Here is an 18,121-nt window from a genome sequence, read left to right as displayed (position 1 = left end):
AAGTAGTATTCATTTTACAGACTACAATAATTAGTAACTTACTGTTTGCAGCTAGACGAGAGAGATGCCCCTCGTATCAGTTAGTTCTTAATTCACAACAAACCAGCCCAACTTAAAACAGTGACCATTCGTTATTGCCATGAGTCTTTGGGTCAGCTGGGTGCTTCTCCAGCGGGGGCCAGAATCGGGCCTTCTAGACTGGACGGGCCCCTGCTGTTGCCGTCTGCTGATGGTTGGCAGGAGCTGGGGCCGGCTCTGCTGAGACGGCACAGCTGGGACAGCCCAGCTCTGCTCCCGCCGTCCCCGCCCCCAGCCCAGGGGTCGGCAGCCCTTCTTTGTAAAGGGCCAGGCAGTGAGGACGGTCTCTGTCCTGGCTGCGCAGCTCAGCCGTCACAGCGTGAAAGCAGCTGTGGACAGCACAGGCCTCTTGATGCGTTGGTACGTGGTGGGCGTGTCTGTGGTCCAGTCCAGCTTGCGGACCTCGCTGCACTCACGTCTTCACCTGCAGGGAGGGAATCGCACTTACAGTCTGTGGCATCGTAAGCACCGCAGTGTCGTGTCCTGTTCACCTCCTCCCCGGCAAGCACCACTCCATGCGGAACCAGACCCTGTGCTCGCGGGCTTCCCCACTAACCAGAGTCTTAGAACAAATACCAGGAAGCAGCTCAGAATGGTGGAAAAGCACCGATTTGGGAGGAAGGAGACGCCTCTTGTCAACTCAGTGCAGCTAACTGAAGACTGACGGAGTGTATTCCACGTGCTGCTATGTGCCGGGCTGTGCCTCAGACGCAGGGCTGGTCCCTCCTGGGAACCATCTAGTAAACGTGCAGAGAACATTTAAACGCATTCGGTCAGTGCTGTCACAGGTGGATAGGGTTTGGGGCAGCGCAGAAGATCACTTCTGGAGTGGGTGATCAGGAAGCTTTCTGGGGGAAATAGCTCTACGCCGATCTTGACAGGTGAGCAGGAATTAGCCAGGGAGAAATGGTCGGGGAGGGAGGGACGGAGAACAGCACGAGGAAGGACACGCGGGAGAACATATGGCTTGTCCAGGAATCAGAGAGGGCAGGCATGGTAGAGAAATAAACAAGCATGAGGGGTGGGCAGAGGGGAAGGTGGAGGCCCGGGAGGCGTACGCTTCCTGTGTGAGGGCTCACGCACCAGAAGGTCCAGCTTGAGTTACGCCGTAAGGGAGGCCCCGCAGGCGTCCCGCACTTGGTGCCTGGTCAGATGGGCGTCACTCTGGCAAGATGGTGGGCAACGACAAGGGGGATCCGATGCGACACGAGCCCGCTGGGCTACTGCAGATGAGGAGTGAGAGGAGCCCTGAACCAGTGGGGTGGCGATAAAGACTTTGGACTGGGAGTTTTCAAGACACATTTAGGAGATAAAATTGTAGGGCTTAGTGATTGTTTAAAGTTGCTTCTAACTTTAACTTTCCTTAAAGGGAATAATTTCATTTAGAATTCTTACTTTAAACTTTTTCTTAAAGTTTCTGTAATTAATGGGCCCTGTGAAATTTGTAATACCATTACGCAATTAAAAAAAAGATCCAATTAACAAAGAATCCAATTAACAAAAAATGCAGTTTTTCAGGGACTTGGCTCTTAGATGGAGGAGGCCGCCCCTGAAATTAACGTTACAGGTGCACTGGGCTAGAATTCGGTAATCATAACATGTCTTTAACATTTTGCGTAAGTCGTAAAGTAACAGAAAATAGCTTCCATATATTATATTATATTATGTATATATAATATAATATAAAATTATATATATAATTTTTAACCGGTCACCATTATAGTGGCCAAATTACTCATTGAAATTGCACAAGAAGTTCTTTCAGTATGTGTTATGTGGAGCTTATAGTTTTGTTTTTATGGGAGTATAACGTATAATCCTTCCTTATAAAAAGATGTTTGCTTCTCTCTTCTGACCTTTGTCTTAGCATCCTCTTTACAGCTTGTCTGATAAAGGATCTTGTTTTATAAAGTACAGCTTATAAGTCTCAAGGAAAGGCAGGGAAGGTGACACAGAGTTAGCATTGTGGTAGCTAATTGTGGTATTTACCTAGAGATACTAGTTTTCTCATTTAGAGAAACAATATTATACTTTGAAAAAAAACACATATTTATGATTTAGACAAACCTGGGTTCCAGTGCGGAACTTGACAGTTTGCTAAGTGTGATTTGATTTGACAAGCGATTGGACCTGAGTGTCGGGTCTGTTCCTTCACCAGTGAGATGGTGATGATGAGACCCACTCAGTGAGGCTGTTCACAAGCTTATATGTGATGTAGGTATAACTATTATAATAGATCATGTAGCTAGAAATTGGAGAGGTGAAATTCAGACACAGGTTTGTCTTAAGTTTCGAGCAGTCACAGAGTTTCTGAAAGAGGTGGTCCTGCAGTTGCTGGCTAGGTGGTTGGGGGCACTGGGTGGGCTTTCAAGGAAGTAGTCCCCCCAGGTGACCAGAGGGACAGATGGACTTAGTAGATGCCATCAGGTGTCAAGAGAAACTTACCAGTGACTGAGGGAACATGTGGATAAATTGGTGGCTTGTTTGGGTTTTTTTTTTTTTTACTTCTACAACTAGTCAGATTCTCCAGCTGAAATACCACTTAGCCATTTCAGTAAAAGCTAAAGTATAATTTAAGTTCTATCTCCTGGAATTTTGGTGTCTATTCATTGTTATGAAATCAACAGGTAATTTAATTGTGAAAATTCAGTTCTTTATCAGCATATATATAGTTCAGGGGGAAAAATACTGAAGCTCAGACTCCGCAGGCAGCTGGCGATGGTGTTTACCTGCTCTGTGCCAGTGCCTGTTTGTCTTCTTTGTTTTTCCTGTCTCTTCCTCCCTGTCGTCTTACTTTACTGGGGACTTGTCTTCTGCATTTCTTTTTCTCTTCCTCTAAACTCAACGGTTAGCCCTAAAACTAGTGACCAGAAATAACCCCTGTGTTTATTTCCTGTGTGGTATGTTTGACCTCATTTTTTATTCCGATAAATAGTTAAAGCTTAAAATAACTTTGTGACTGAAGATAGGGAAGTGGTTGGAAAGGGAAGAAAATTGGTCTCAAGTTTTCTCATCAGGAAAAATTAGGAAGATATTGATGCAGATGTGCTTTCTAGGACTGGGATTTTTTTTTTATTCTGAAATACCAGTGATTAGTTGAGGATGTTCTAAATTCATGAAGAGCTTTTATAAATTCAGAGATGTCTGTAAGCAGTGCTGTGCTGGTAAATATATTCCGCGATCAGCTCTCGGGAAGAATGGCCTTGATTGGTAAACTTGCAAATTAGTAGTAAATACTCTACAAGACACTGTGGCCTAAAAAACCCAGATAAGCAAAACAGACTTCTCCCGTTGTTTCCAATTATGACACTGTCTTCCAATTAAGACACTAATTTATAAACTATTTAATTTGTTCAGGATGCATTTGGTGGTCTTTTATACTGTAAATTCTTCAATTCAGATATTTATGGCCAGTATCGTGTCCCAGACTTTCATGTCTTGACAAGACGTATAATTTGAGACAAGATTTTATCATTAAGCATATTTAATGTTCTTCAGAAGTAGTATAATTAGCTAAGATGGAAGAGCTTAAACCAGACAGTGGATAGTTTAACAACAATTAAGTTTATAATATTTCAACCTCAGGTAGAGCCCAAAGAAAAAGAAAAAGGAAAGGAACAGTTAGTAATGTTTTTATACCATATCTTCTACTTCCTTTATCACTGTACACTCATTTGCAAGTAAAACACCCTTTTAACAGTCCTTGTAAGAATCAGTTGATGCCATCACAGCACCCAGTACAGTAAAACTCAGTAAAATGGAGGACAAAGTGTATCACTAAAAGAGTTAGTTGATCAGCCCAAACTTGAAATGTTTCAAATTTTAGATAAAATTCTGCTTTGACCCAAAGACACACGGCATTGATAAATAAATTCATGTATCCAGTACATTCAGAAAATGTTGTAGGAAACCGACTCTTACCTATCACATAGGTAGAAGCCTGAAATCAAACTTCCCCGTCATACTTTTAAGGTCTGCGGAATAAATGCAGGCTCTAAAGCAAGTAAATTTTTAACAGTGACAGTTCTTCTCCCATTGAACGAGAATATATTTTGCTCCCCATGTATATTTCTGTTAAATTGTGACATGACATGTAGTACAGATCTTTTAACACGTGGAAGGTACGTAAGGGGATCTGCAACGTATTGAAACTCATAGAGGTGCTGCTTAAGGTGCCTGCAGTCCATTTATAGCACTAAGGCGAAGCCATGAGTTACTGACATCCATCTCATATTTTAACATTTAGATTTATGGAAAACTTGCAGACGGAGGTCCAAGAAATGGAGTTCCTTCAGTTCTCTAAAGGTCTGAGTTTCATGAGAAAAGAAGACTTCGCAGAATGGCTCCTTTTATTCACCAACACTGAAAATAAAGACGTTTATTGGAAAAATGTGAGAGAGAAGCTGTCCGCAGGAGAGGTTGGTGTGCCTTTTTATTACGCTCATGATGAAAATGAAACAGTAAGTTAGACGTGTTTATATAATTCAATAAAGTAACTTCCAAATTAATGAAGACGAACCTACTGTCTATTATATAATTGTGTGATGCATGAAATGATGATTGTTAATAATGGTTAATGGACAGTGGTAAGATTTTGAGTAATTTTTTACTTTATTGTTCCAAAAAACTTTTTTTTCAAATGGGCAGGTGGTTTTTTGGGGGTTTTTTTTGTTTTTTAAGTTCCCTCATTATGTGCCCCACTACCCCAAATTAAAACCCAGACCTCAGGACTTCCCTGGTGGCACAGTGGTTAAGAATCTGCCTGCCAGTGCAGGGCACATGGGTTTGAGCCCTGGTCTGGGAAGATCCCACATGCCGCAGAGTAACTAAGCCTGTGCACCACAACTACTGAGCCTGCGCTCTAGAGCCCGCGAGCTACAACTACTGAGCCCGCGTGCCACAGCTACTGAAGCCCGCGTGCCTAGAGTCTGCACTCCGCAACAAGAGAAGGCACCGCAGTGAGAAGCCCGCGCACTGCAATGAAGAGTAGCCCCCACTCACCACAACTAGCGAAAGCCCGCGTGCAGCGAGGAAGACCCAACACAGCCAAAAATAAATAAATGAATAATTTTTTTTTTTTAAACCCAGACCTCATTTTACCTCTTAGTGGGCATGTGTTTTTATATAATTTTTTAAAATCTATCTCTGTAATGAGGAAAAAGATAATAAAATATAATGAAGATCTCATTTATAATTGCAATAGAGATATATAACAATTAGAAATAAATTTAACAAGAAATATATAGAAAAAACTTTAAAGCCTTGATGGATAGAAAAGAAAACTTATCTAACTGTAGAGACACCCCCTGGTATTGACTAGAATGTCTTACTATTATAAACATAGCAGTTGTCCCTTAAATCAGTCTGTAAATGTAATGTTGTACAGTCTGAACAGCCTAGGTTTGCTGCACTTTCACGTTAGCCCTGGAAGCCCAAGGCTGACACGGGAGAGCTTCCTTCTCAGTCATGCTGCACATCCCTTGTGGGCTGGTGGGAGACCCTGCCCACGCAGTTGCTGGGGGACCCACACTCTCCGAGTCTCCGCCCCTTTGGAGCTCCCCCATCTGCTAGAAACGCCAGCCTCAGAGGCAGGAAAAGAAAGGAGTGAGTCACATTCCAGCAATTCAATTTTTTTTTTTCGGTACGCAGGCCTCTCACTGTTGTGGCCTCTCCCGTTGCGGAGCACAGGCTCCAGACGCGCAGGCTCAGTGGCCATGGCTCACGGGCCCAGCCGCTCCGCGGCATGTGGGATCTCCCTGGACCGGGGCACAAACCCGTGTCCCCTGCATCGGCAGGTGGACTCTCAACCACTGCGCCACCAGGGAAGCCCCACGTAGGACCTTTGAGGAGATACAGCGGGGCTGTAACACACGCCCACAGCCCCACGCTCACAGCCCCGGGGCCCCCAGCCATGCACTCACGCTCACACAGTGCTCAGTCTGCACGGGCACACCCAGGGGCCCTGCACGTAACCTCCTGGGGTTCCTCCTAATCTCTAAAATCTATAGTTCTGTTGTTATCCTGCATCTCAGATTTTTCAATAGACTTGCTTAGAAAGATGTAAGTGCACAGGCTTTATGACAGAAAAGAGGACGCACAGTTGTATTCATAAAATCATTTAATGTGTTTACAAGATTGTAATAAAAACTCACTTTGTTATTTTATTAGAGCATTAGTTTGGATGAGTTCAAGTCATTTTGTCATTTTGCGACCCACTTGGAAGACTTCGCTATTGCCATGCAGATGTTCAGTTTAGCTCATCGCCCTGTCAGACTAGGTAAGTTATATGAATCACTTAATTTGTATCATCTGTAAACAGTATCACTCTGTTCTTCACCTAGTTGATACCAATCAAGGGACCACTTACCAGAAAAAACAGTTGATTGGCCTTTCAATGAATTCAATGTGGTTATTCCAGATTTACAACAGTTTATTAACAATTACTTTTTTGCTTTTACTTTACCTTTCCCCTGAGAAGTAGAAGAAAATATTTAAATATCTGTGTTCAAAACACTGATTACATTAAAATAGCGTGCTGACATTTCTCAGCCAAGTTTATTATTTGAACACATTTTTGTTCTTGTTTTACTTCCCAAGTGATAAATATATAGAGTTGTTTTTACTTCTCAAATAATAAACATTTAGACTTAGACTATTTTACATTGTTGATGAGTTTTTATATTTTCTCCTTTTAGCGGAGTTTAAGAGAGCTGTGAAGGTAGCAACGGGACAAGAACTCTCCGACAATATCTTGGACACCGTCTTCAAGATCTTTGATTTGGATGGTGATGAGTGTCTCAGTCATGAAGAGTTTCTTGGGGTGTTAAAAAACAGGATGCATCGAGGTTTATGGGTAACAGATTTTGAGTTTTTAAATAGTTACATGTTCAAATGTAGTTAAATGAATGGAAGTAAACCTAGAATTTGAGCAAATGTACAGTCTTAAATGGAGTTTTCATCATTTTTAAAGAGATCATAAGCTATAGTTACAAAACTGAAGTATCTCCTACAGGTGGGATCCACCGTTTTTCTTTGCTTTTTTTTAAAATAGTCTGAGTCAGGAAGCGCTACTCAGAAGTCTTAGCCTAGAATTTTGCTTTGGGCTTTGTAGTTAGACACCTAGACTCAAACCCCAGCCCTATCACATACTAACTGCCAAATCTTGAAAAGACACTTAATTTTTCTGAGCCTCAGATTCCTCATCTGTAACAGTGAGAAACAGAATCTACCAGAAAGAATTATTATGAGAGTTGAGCGTAAAATATTTAATGTAGTGGCTGAGACACTTGAAGTAGATGTTAGCTCTTATCATTGTTCACTCAGATTCACGTAGTGGTCTATAACTGAGGGACAAATCAAACTCAAAATTTTGTTTAGATTAGAATCTGCTAGGGACACTCATGAAAGCCATCCGCAGGCTGAAAACAAGGTTCCAGGAGATGATAAGTAGGTAATGAGTGCAGAAGAAAGGCAGGAGAGAGAACAGGAGAGAGACTGCGGTGGGTTCATGTAAACAGAGCTGTTCAATTACAACTTAGAAGAGCACATTCGTTTTCCTGCTGCAAACATTATTTACGGAAAATGAACAAATAGTGATTTCCACTAGCTTGTGCTTATCCAGCACCTCATAGTTAACGATCACATTCCTGGAAATTAAACCAGCCTTTCCAGTTAACAGTTTAACATATCCAGCAGCCTCTTTGCCGTTTCTCAAAAACATATTAAAGAGAAGAGCTTCAAATCAGTGATAGGAAAAGGACATAAATATAATCTGAAATCGACTTTTGCTTCCACTTGGTGGATTTCCAGCCATGCTATGCATATGACCACCAGGAGCCAGATGGTGTCTAATCTTTGCTTCTCCTTTAACTGAGAGAAATCACAGCCACACAGTACTTGTGAGAATTACAGTATATTATATATCACCATATCATTGGGTTGGCCGGAGAGTTCATTCGTGTTTCCCCAGACGAACTCTTTGGCCAACCCACTGTTTCTTCTTAAGGCTTCTCATCAAGTATATTGTGACTTATGGTTTCTTTCTTTTTAATTTTAGCCAAGGGTAGGTCAAAGTTTTAGGCTTATAATTTTTGTTCCACATAGCTAACTGAAGTTCACCAGAAAACCAAAAACATTATGAAATAATTACATTTTAAAACCAACATATGAAAGAAAGCCACACGAAGTCTTTGTTTCCTTGTTGGGGAGGAGCCTCTATTCTCTCGGTACCCTGGGATACTCACACTCACATTCACTTCTCATCCTTTACCTTTAGTTTACAGTCTGCTGCAGTCACCTTCACAGCGCCATCACCTCCAGTCCTTTCTGGAGGAATGTGGGACTGTGCAGTGACAAGCACGTGTGAACCGGGTTTAACTCGCAGACTGTGACCCTTCGTTTTCATTTTTGGTTAACAGGTGCCGCAACAGCTCAGTATACAAGAATACTGGAAATGTGTGAAAAAAGAAAGCATTAAAGGAGTGAAAGAAGTCTGGAAACAAGCAGGAAGAGGTCCTTTGTAGAAAAACATAATGTGGGAATTACGTTGCTCCAAGTGTTGGAACTGGGGATTTCTTAAAGTACTAGATGGTTATCTTCTTAAGTCTTCATTGATTTCCTTTGTAATATAAAGATGCCTTGTATTTGCTTTCTGATTCAATAATTTCTCAGTAAGATTTCATTACAGAACTTCGTAAAAAGAAAGTATTCTTTTACAAAAACAGACAGTGGACTCTGTCCAAAGCCTAGGATTGAAGTAACACTTTGATAAGATGGAAAACCTGGTCATTCACTGGTGTCAACACAGCAGCACAGCACGTTCTCTGGAGCAGTCAACAGGCGCACAGGAAGAGTCACTGACGTGAGGCCAGGATCAATTCTGCAGTCCTGATGCTCCTAGTAGGGCAAATTAAGTTAAAACATTTCAGGCTTTCTTATCTGTACCTTACATCTCATAGACTTCTTGTACATTTTATTTCAGTGAGCTGTATATTAGTTGTCTTTAAAGTAATATGTAAATTTCAGTATTCTGGAATGTTCTGGAAACAATAAAGTATTTATAAAGTTAAAAAATTACTGAGGTGCATTTTGTTTTATATGTACTGTTTAAAACTACATTTTGGGGGGCTTCCCTGGTGGCACAGTGCTTAAGAATCCGCCTGCCAATGCAGGAGACACGGGTTTGACCCCTGGTCCGGGAAGATCCCACATGCCACGGAGCAACTAAGCCCCTGTGCCACAACTTGTGAGCCTGCGCTCTAGAGCCCATGAGCCACAACTTTTGAGCCCGCGTGCCACAACTACTGAAGCCCAAGTGCCTAGATCCCGTGCTCCGCAACAAGAGAAGCCACCGCAATGATAAGCCCATGCACCGCCCCAAAGATCCATTGCGGCCAAAAATAAATAAAACAAATAAATTTTTTTTTAAAAGTGTGATCGGGAGAACCTTGATCACATGATAAGGGTCTCTTGGGATATAGTGGTTTATGGGTGAATGTTTAAAATTGTACTAGAATTTAATTGGCATTAAATATAAATATTTTAAATATGGCAAATAAAAATTATTTTTAATATGCTTCTCAAGAATAGTGCAAATATTTAAAACATGTTCCACTCTCTGGATAAACAGCTGATTCCAAGACAGGTGCAAGCAAACCTTGGAAATATTATGCTAAGTAAAATAAGCCAGACACAAAAGGACTAGTACTGTATGATTCCACTTATGTAGGTCCCTAGAATAGGCAACTTCATAGAGACAGAAAGTGGACTAGAGGTTGCCAGGGGCTGGGAAGGACAGGGGATGGGGGATTGCTGCTTAATGGTTACAGAATTTGGGTTTAAGGTGATGGAAAATTATGGAAATGCATAATGGTGATGTTTGCACATTTAATTAATGCCACTAAATTGTGCACTTAAAATGGTTAAAAGGGCAATTTTGTGTGTATATACATATATATCCTTTTTAACGTAATTTTTAAAAATCAGTATTGTAATACACCAATAGACGCTGAATTGTTTATGTGGGTAAACTATATGGTATGTGAATTATATCTTAAAGAAGCTTTTTTTTTTTAAATTTATCTTTGGCTGCGTTGGGTCTTCATTGCTGCGCGTGGGCTTTCTTTAGTTGCGGCGAGCGGGGGCTACTCTTCATGGCAGTGCATGGGCTTCTCATTGCAGTGGCTTCTCTTGTTGCGGAGCACAGGCCCTAGAGCACGGGCTCCAGAGTGCAGGCTCAGTAGTTGTGGCTTGTGGGCTCAGTAGTTGTGGCGCACGGGCTCTAGAGCGCAGGCTCACAAGTTGTGGCGCACGAGCTTAGTTGCTCCATGGCATGTGGGATCTTCCCGGACCAGGGCTCGAACCCATGTCCCCTGCATTGGCAGGTGGATTCTTAACCACTGCACCACCAGGGAAGCCCCTTAAAGAAGCTATTTTTAAAAAACAATGTATGATATGGACAAGGTTAAGCAGTGGTAAATAGTTGAGAAAAAGTATTTGGAAATGTCAGAAGCCAAGAAGGGATTCATATCTACATCTTGGTTCTCCACCAAGTGAGACCTAATATCCTTTCCCCACCACCACGATTTTTTTTTTAATTTCTTTTTCTAATGCCCTTATACTACCCTGAAATGAAATTTATACGTAACATAACCTTACATATTTTTAATAACATAAAGCACTAACCTATGTTTTTTAATTTATAATAAAATAGCGTATAATCAATATGCACATGTGCAGACACTACTATACTAAAGGACCCACCGGGCCGCACCACCGTTTGCTCTGTGCGTCACTCCATCCTCTCTGGCTGCGCCAGGCCCAGCGCAGGACCAGGGAAGTGCTGCTTGGCTGCCGCCGGGGCCAGGGTCCACCCCTGGCCAACCATGTGTGCCCTGAAGGGTGGCGTCTGTACGGAACGCGCGCAGCTTCCTTGACCCCCAGGGCTGGAGGGGGCAGAGAAGGAGGCTTATCAAAAGGGGGTTGCTGCTCCCAGAGGGCGGCGAGGGTGGGTGCTTCCTGCCCACGTGGAGAGTCTAACGGCTGAGACCAGTTTGGGGGTCTCCGGGGGCCCGCAGGTCTATGACTCAGCGCCAGAGATCAGGGGCGATTTCAAGAAGTCGGCTGCCCACTGAGGACTTGATCCAAGAATTCTCCATATGTAACCCTTTGTCACCAGTATATCTGAAAGTGTTCCCTAAATTAACAGCTATGGAAAAGATTCTCATTTGATTTGTATATTTTATTTTCTCCTCCTCTTACTGGGGCACGTTTTAGACTTTCGGTGAGACGTGGCGAAGCAGAGAGGAGCCGGCCAGGCCCTGTAGGCCCGGGTCTTTTCTCTTTTCTAAGCCTCCGAGTGTCCCGTATCCCGCCACCCCTCACCTCCGCCCGGGTGGTGATGAACAGGAGGAAGGAGAAGGGAGAAAAGGCGGCACCTGCCCTGCAGTACGGGCGCCTGAACCTCCTCTCAGTGACCCGTGAGGCCTTTCTCCAGACGCCGCCCTGTCTGCCGACCTTGTTCCGAAGGAAAGCACAAGGTGAGCAGCTGAGCCGACCTCCAGTCAGCCCGGGACAGAGGCTGGAGCTCAGCGGAGGATTCCTGACCTCTGGAGGGCTGTTCAACTCCACGGTCGCCCCGCTCTCCTCCTAAGCGGCAGGTATTTCTCTCTAAATTGTAACGGTTACGTGGATTTTTAAAGAAATTTCCCCGATCTTCCCCGGGGAGGTACGAAGCAAACAGCAAAATCAGAGTCTGATGCTAAGAAGGAAACAGAGAAGTAGATAAAGGCAGCACAGGGCAGACGAGGAGCTAAGGTGTGTTTAAGGGAAACGGCACGTCCTCAAAAGCTGGGGGCAAACTGACACCAATAGCATCCCAGTGCCGTAGAATAAATGAGACAGAAAGATGAGATTCAGGGAGAAAATGAGGAGAACCCTGCCCGTCCGGGGACGTAGCCCGGCAGCTCCTTTAAAATAAAAGAACTTCAGCACAAATGTTCCACAAGGTGGCACTCTTGCTTTTCCAAAATAGTTTATCTTCCTTGAGCACCAAGCGTGACCTTTAACAGAAAAACCAAGCAAATACCCAGAAAATTACAGAGTATTTCAAAAATGACTTATTGAAGGAGCCCCGTAGGAGACTTTGGCCGGACGAGCCTTGGTTAAATATCCCCCAGCTCGTAGAGAAATGAACACAGGGCACTACCATGGTGCCCATTCACGTGAAATTTGTGTTTGCTTATGTTCAGTGAGGAAGGAAATTAACCTCTGGAATCTCTAGGTGACGCATTGTATTTGGGGTAGGTTATTTCTTCAGCAGCGTTAGTATCAAATCTCTATTGAACCTGCTCTATCCAGTGCACTCTGCGAGGTGCTAGTCTTCCCTGTATGGAAGCTTTCTTTCCAAGAGGATGAAACGGGAGAAAATATTTTCCTTCTAACATTTATAACACCTGGATTTACATAATATTTAGACATTCAATCTTGGGAGAAAATAGTATTAATTAATAACTCCTTTATGGTTTACAGCATGTCATACAAGCTCTCCCCAGTGACAAAACATTACAATCCAAAGTGAATTGAAGGAATTTTCATTGCAGCATCATTTCAATTAATACAAATTTAATTTGTATTCATTTGAACTAGCTTGAATGTCCAGCACCATGAAAGTGATAAATAAATTGTGCTAGAGTTGTACAGTGGAATTCCAGGCAGTGGTTAACGTGATGAACGCAACAGATTAAGTTCCGTGATTTTGCTAGTTGCTGAGCTGTTGTCTCTGTTCCCAGCCCTCCCTCCCATACACAGTCAGCCTTGTGATGCTGGGTTGGGCCGTGCTCCCATCTGCTGCTGTCCTGCCAATGTCCCCAGAGCCCCAGCCGGCACCCTAGCAGCCCTTGGTACCAGTCTCCCACTGTTCCGGTTGCTGTGAACGTTCTGGCACTCCCAGAACCAGATCGCTGTGTTCTCCCGGACAACCAGCACCATTGGCAGGCTTCCCTCACTAAGCAGCCCGGGGCCGTTCCTTCAAGCTTCTGGATCCTAACACACTGCCCCTCTTCTCTTTGTGCCCCAGCCTCAGGGGTGGGGGGCTCTTCCTGCAGGTGCTTCCTCTGTGGGACCTCAGTCCCCTTTGCTCTTTGCTTCTCTAACACCTGTTTAACCACGTCCTTGTAGTAAATTTTCTCTGTCGAAATACTTAATGTGAATCCTAACTGATAAAATGACCATACATCAGGAACTATAGGTACACAAGATAGGTAGACGAGCATACGTATATTCATACTAGTATATATACACACAGTAGATGTACAGGTTCATGTATACATACAAGTACATATACACATATTTTTACATATACTACATATATACCTGTATATACATACATTGTATATAAAATTTCATCTAACCCTCCCACTGTGAGATTGATGCTATTATCCCTGATAGAAGAAACTGAATCTCAGGGAACTTAGATAAATCCCACGATATTATATAGCTAACAAGTGAGGAAGCTGGGGCTTGAATCCAAATGTCACTGACACCACGACCCATCTTTTCTCCACTATGCCCAAGTCACTTTATCCACATCATGGTTCCATCCCTAGGCTGGTCCACAAATGTTTCTTCACCTCATGATATAAATAAGCTTTAACGCTATTCTAATAATACTAAGAACATCACCACCGTATACAAGACTGCTTCTGTGATCAGAGTTATGGGGAGTTTGAGAAAACTGTGGGGAAAGCATGGACACCCCTAATTCCAGGTTATGTCAATTAATATGATTCAGTGCCTCTTCTGTGCCCGACTGTGTGCTGGGCTCACCATGGAAGCAAAACAGACCTAGTCCCTCTTTCAGAAAGCTCACAGTCTGGGGAAACTATCTTTAATTAAATAATCATACATAGGAGAAGTACCTGAGTGTATCATACAGGGGTTTAACATAGAGAGGCTGAATGACTGCAGGGCAGTTCCAAATACTGACACACACACACACACCTACACACGCACAGACACACACTCAAGAGCTTGGCCTGTGCCCCTCTCCTGTCTGGAATGGCGTGTCCACTCTGCCTTTGTTTGCCAGAAACTTGTCAGTTCTCAATCCAGAACAATCATAGACAGATAACAGCAATGCAGACAGTAGAGCTGCGTAATGTTTCCTAAAAACCTGCTCTTTTCTGGTAGGGAGTCAATGTTCCCTGAGGCAGCAGCCAAACCCAGGCTTTCCCTGTAGCCTAAATGCAGTCAGTAACACGTGCCTGGACCGATCAGTGAACCAGTGGCCCAGAAGCTTTCTGGGGACAGATTCCAGATGAGCAAACACAGATCTAACCAAACCAGAAACTCTTGCAGTCATCAGGGTCAGGAATCTATTTGTCATCCCACCGTGACAGCTGAGTCTCTGGACACACTTTTTGGCTGCATTTCATTAGTCAACAAACAGATCATTAGTCAACTACACAGCAAAGAAAAAGAAAAAGGCCTGGTGCGGCCAAGGGCCACCAATGGATGTTCAAATTAGTGGGAGAAACTTTGCAGAGAAGCAGGATATTTGCATAGCCTCAAAGTACCTCGCCCAAAATTGAACAGATGGCCACAAAGTCCTTGACATTCCTCCCTGCGGGAGGTAGAATTTAATTCCTTTCCCTTTGAATGTGGCTGGACTTGACGACTGTTTTCTAATGCAGAGTGCAGGGAAAGGGAAATTGTGACTTTACAGTGGACACAGTACCTTAAGCACGTGATGAAGGCTAACGTCAACAGTAGGCTTGTCAACATCACATCCACCTGCCATGATGAGAAAGGCACACATCTCTGTGCTTTTCTTCCCCAATTCCACAACCGCAGTCTAGTCATGGGAAAACATCAGACAAACCCAGATTGAAGGACATTCTGAAAAATACCTGACCAGTACTTTTTTTTGTTTGTTTTTTTTTTTTTGCCGTATGCGGGCCTCTCACTGTTGTGGCCTCTCCTGTTGCGGAGCACAGGCTCCGGATGCGCAGGCTCAGCAGCCATGGCTCACGGGCCCAGCCGCTCCGCGGCATGTGGGATCCTCCCGAACCGGGGCACGAACCCGCGTCCCCTGCATCAGCAGGCGGACTCTCAACCACTGCGCCACCAGGGAAGCCCTCTGACCAGTACTTTTTGAAAGTGTTTTTCCATGCAAAGCAAGGAAGACAGACTGGAGGAGACTAAGAAGATGTGGCGACTAAATGCAAAGTGGGATTCTGGGGCAGAAAAGGATATTCGTGGGAAAACTGGTAAAAATCAGCCTGTAGTTTAAAGTGTTGTATCCATGTTAATTTCTTAGTTTTGATAAATACATCATGGTTTTATAAGATGTTAGCATTAGGGAGGCTGAGTGAAGGCTATATAGGAACTCTACTATCTTAAAAACTCTTCTGCAAACTTAAAATTGTTTCAAAATAAAAAGATTAAAAAAGAAAAGGGCGGAAAAGGCACCATAAACTGGAACCCATCTCTGCTGATGGATGGAGCGTTTCTGATGTTTAAGGGATGGATAGTGGAAATGTTACTTTTACATTCAGTAAAGTCAAGGTCTGGGGGAAAGTTGGTCCTGTGAGATTGGGACCAATTCCTTAGCAGCCAGGCAAGGACAGGGATTAAGGGAAGGCTCCCCTGAGGCAGAGATGGGCCAGGTCTGACGGAGGGGTGGGAGATGCCAGGGGGAGGGGAAGGGCCAGTTCTTTACATTTTCTGCAGAGCAATCCCTTATCAGATATATGATTTGCAAATGTTTCTCCCATTCCATTGGCTGCCTTTTCACTTTGCCTTTGCTCTTAAGTGATCATTTCTCTGGTTATAAAATTTAGGGATATTAATTACTTTCTCTCAGCACTGAAAATACCACTTTGTTGTCTTCTGGCATCTGTTATCGCTGAGAGGGAAGTCAGCTGCCAGTGTAGTTAGTGTTCCTTTGGTTACCAAAGGAAATTTGATTTCTATCTCTGGAATCTGAAAAATCCTAAAGATTTTTCTCTTTATTCTAAATGTTTATAGTTTCACTACTCTGTGTCTAGGTTTTAAGGACTTATGTCTTTCTTCAGTTCTGGAATATTCTCATACTTAATCTTTTCAAAACTCATTTCTTTGACATTCCTCTCATCCTCTTCTGGAACGCTTATCATAAATGTATGTTTAAGTCTGCCGGTATATCTTCCATGCTTTTCATATTTAAAAATTATTCTGTGTTGTGTTCTGGATGAATTAGAACCATCTTCCAACTTGCTAAATCCCTCTTCTCCAGTGTCCAGATTAGAATCTGTCTATTCAGAGTTTTTAATTTGACAATATTTTAATATTCTGAAGATTTCTAAATGGTTACTTTTAAAATCCACCTGTTCTTTTCCCAATTTTTATTATTTTGTTTCAAAAATTTTTGTTCTTTTCAGATGGAAATTATTTTTTCACTTACCCCTTTGGGCATGCCATATACTGTTTTTATTATTTTATTTTATTTACTTTCTGGCCACACCACACACCCAGGCCACGGCAGTAAAAGTGCTGGATCCTAATCTCTAGACCACTAGGGAACTCGTGCCATATACTGTTTTTAAAAGCCTTTGTAAGACTGCTTCATAAAATTATTTTCAGTGAATTCAAGTTCTTTTTTTTTTTTTTTTGGCCACACCACGCGGCATGTGGGATCTTAGTTCCCCGACCAGCCCTCCTGCATCGGAAGTGCAGAGCCTTAACCGCTGGACCACCAGGGAAGTCCCAAATTCAAGTTCTTATTGTTAATTATTATTTATTTATTTTTTTGCGTTCTCTCTTCGTATTAGATTTGTGTGTGTGTTTTGGAATTGTAGTTTAATTCTAAATTTATGAGTTTCTGGGGTTTTTTCTTCTTCACTCTCCATATTTATAGCTACATGGCTTCTGTAAACTGGGTCTAATGGTTTCACAGCTACCTCTAGTTGCCCTTATTCTTCCCCAGCCTCAGCTCGGAACGGGAACTTAAAATGGCATTTTGGAGTTCCTGGGTGGCGGTGACAGTGGGGACTCTGCAGATGCAGTCCTCAGGGCAGCTGCACACTTCCGGGACGGAGAGCTGCCCTATGTCCTCCAGGCTCTGTTGAACGCCACGGTCCTGAAGGAAGAAGCTGTCCCACAAGGCGGTATGGGGGAGCCGCCTTGGCTGGGACATGATTTGTCCCCTTTACATGAACTAGAACACCTGGCTTAGGGCCTGGCAAACAGGCGTTGTCCATCTGCTTTCGTCACGAAAGAGAAGAACGCGGTACGGGGAGATGAACGTCCACGCCCTGGGCAGGGATGAGTGCCTGCCCTTCCTGTGCTCCCTCCGCGGCAAGGTCCATCCCAGAGGCCAAGGTCACGGACTCACTCAACAGGGTCATCTGTCTCCCGTGAATCTGCAAGCAGCGAAACTTGAAGGTTCTTTAATGATTACAGGCGTTAATGACTACAGCCGTTGTTTAGATTCGCCAGGTAAAAACAAATTCTGGAAATTTCAGTAGTTTTTGCCGGGCACGGAGAGGGTTGTTACCCGTTCACAACTCAACCTTAAATTTGGGTTTCAAATCAAACTGACACACTACACGGCTTCCATCCTAAATCACACGCACCTACGATTTCCATCTCCGAAAACGGAGGGCTTCCGCCCGAAACACGAGCAAATTATTTCAAAGGGCGGGGGTCCCAAACGAGACGCACATGGGGCCCCTGAGGCCACAGCTCGGGTGGGCGCGGTCGCCCTGCGGGGAGCCTCCCCCGGGAGCCTCAGTCAGCCAGAGCCGCGCCACGCCCTCGCCGGCCGCCAGGAGGCGCTGCACACTGCGCCTGCACGCTCCCTCCGCTCACTTCCGCCGCCCGCTACCCCGCCCCTTCCGCCGCCCGCCGAGCAGGCCACGCCCATTCATGCCCCGCCCCCGGCGGCGGTGGAAGCGGACGCAATGCGACGGGGGCGGGGCCGGGCGCGGGCGCGACGCGGGTCGGGGAGGGGACGGGGCGGAGGCGGGGGCGGGGCGCCGAGTCGCGGGGAGTGCCCGAGTAGACG

The 18,121-nt window shown here is 44.1% G+C and overlaps 1 protein-coding gene across 2 annotated transcripts in view; it reads left to right on the top strand.

The window, feature by feature from the left end:
- Positions 1–9,144, top strand: part of MICU2 (mitochondrial calcium uptake 2) — an 84,716-nt gene extending 75,572 nt beyond the window's left edge. For both annotated transcript variants that reach the window (XM_060287820.1, XM_030882700.2), the window contains 4 exons: positions 4,325–4,496; positions 6,247–6,355; positions 6,774–6,931; positions 8,496–9,144. In XM_060287820.1, coding sequence (XP_060143803.1) covers positions 4,325–4,496; positions 6,247–6,355; positions 6,774–6,931; positions 8,496–8,600 — 544 coding nt within the window. In that variant the 3' untranslated portion in view covers positions 8,601–9,144. The remainder of the gene's footprint in view (positions 1–4,324; positions 4,497–6,246; positions 6,356–6,773; positions 6,932–8,495) is intronic.
- The last annotated feature ends 8,977 nt before the right edge of the window (positions 9,145–18,121 follow it).

The sequence above is a fragment of the Globicephala melas genome, chromosome 18 (assembly GCF_963455315.2).
Source record: "Globicephala melas chromosome 18, mGloMel1.2, whole genome shotgun sequence".
NCBI classification, from domain to species: Eukaryota; Metazoa; Chordata; class Mammalia; order Artiodactyla; family Delphinidae; genus Globicephala; species Globicephala melas.
The sequence above is the reverse complement of the archived record's forward strand: the minus strand, read 5'-3'. Positions and strand labels throughout refer to the sequence as shown.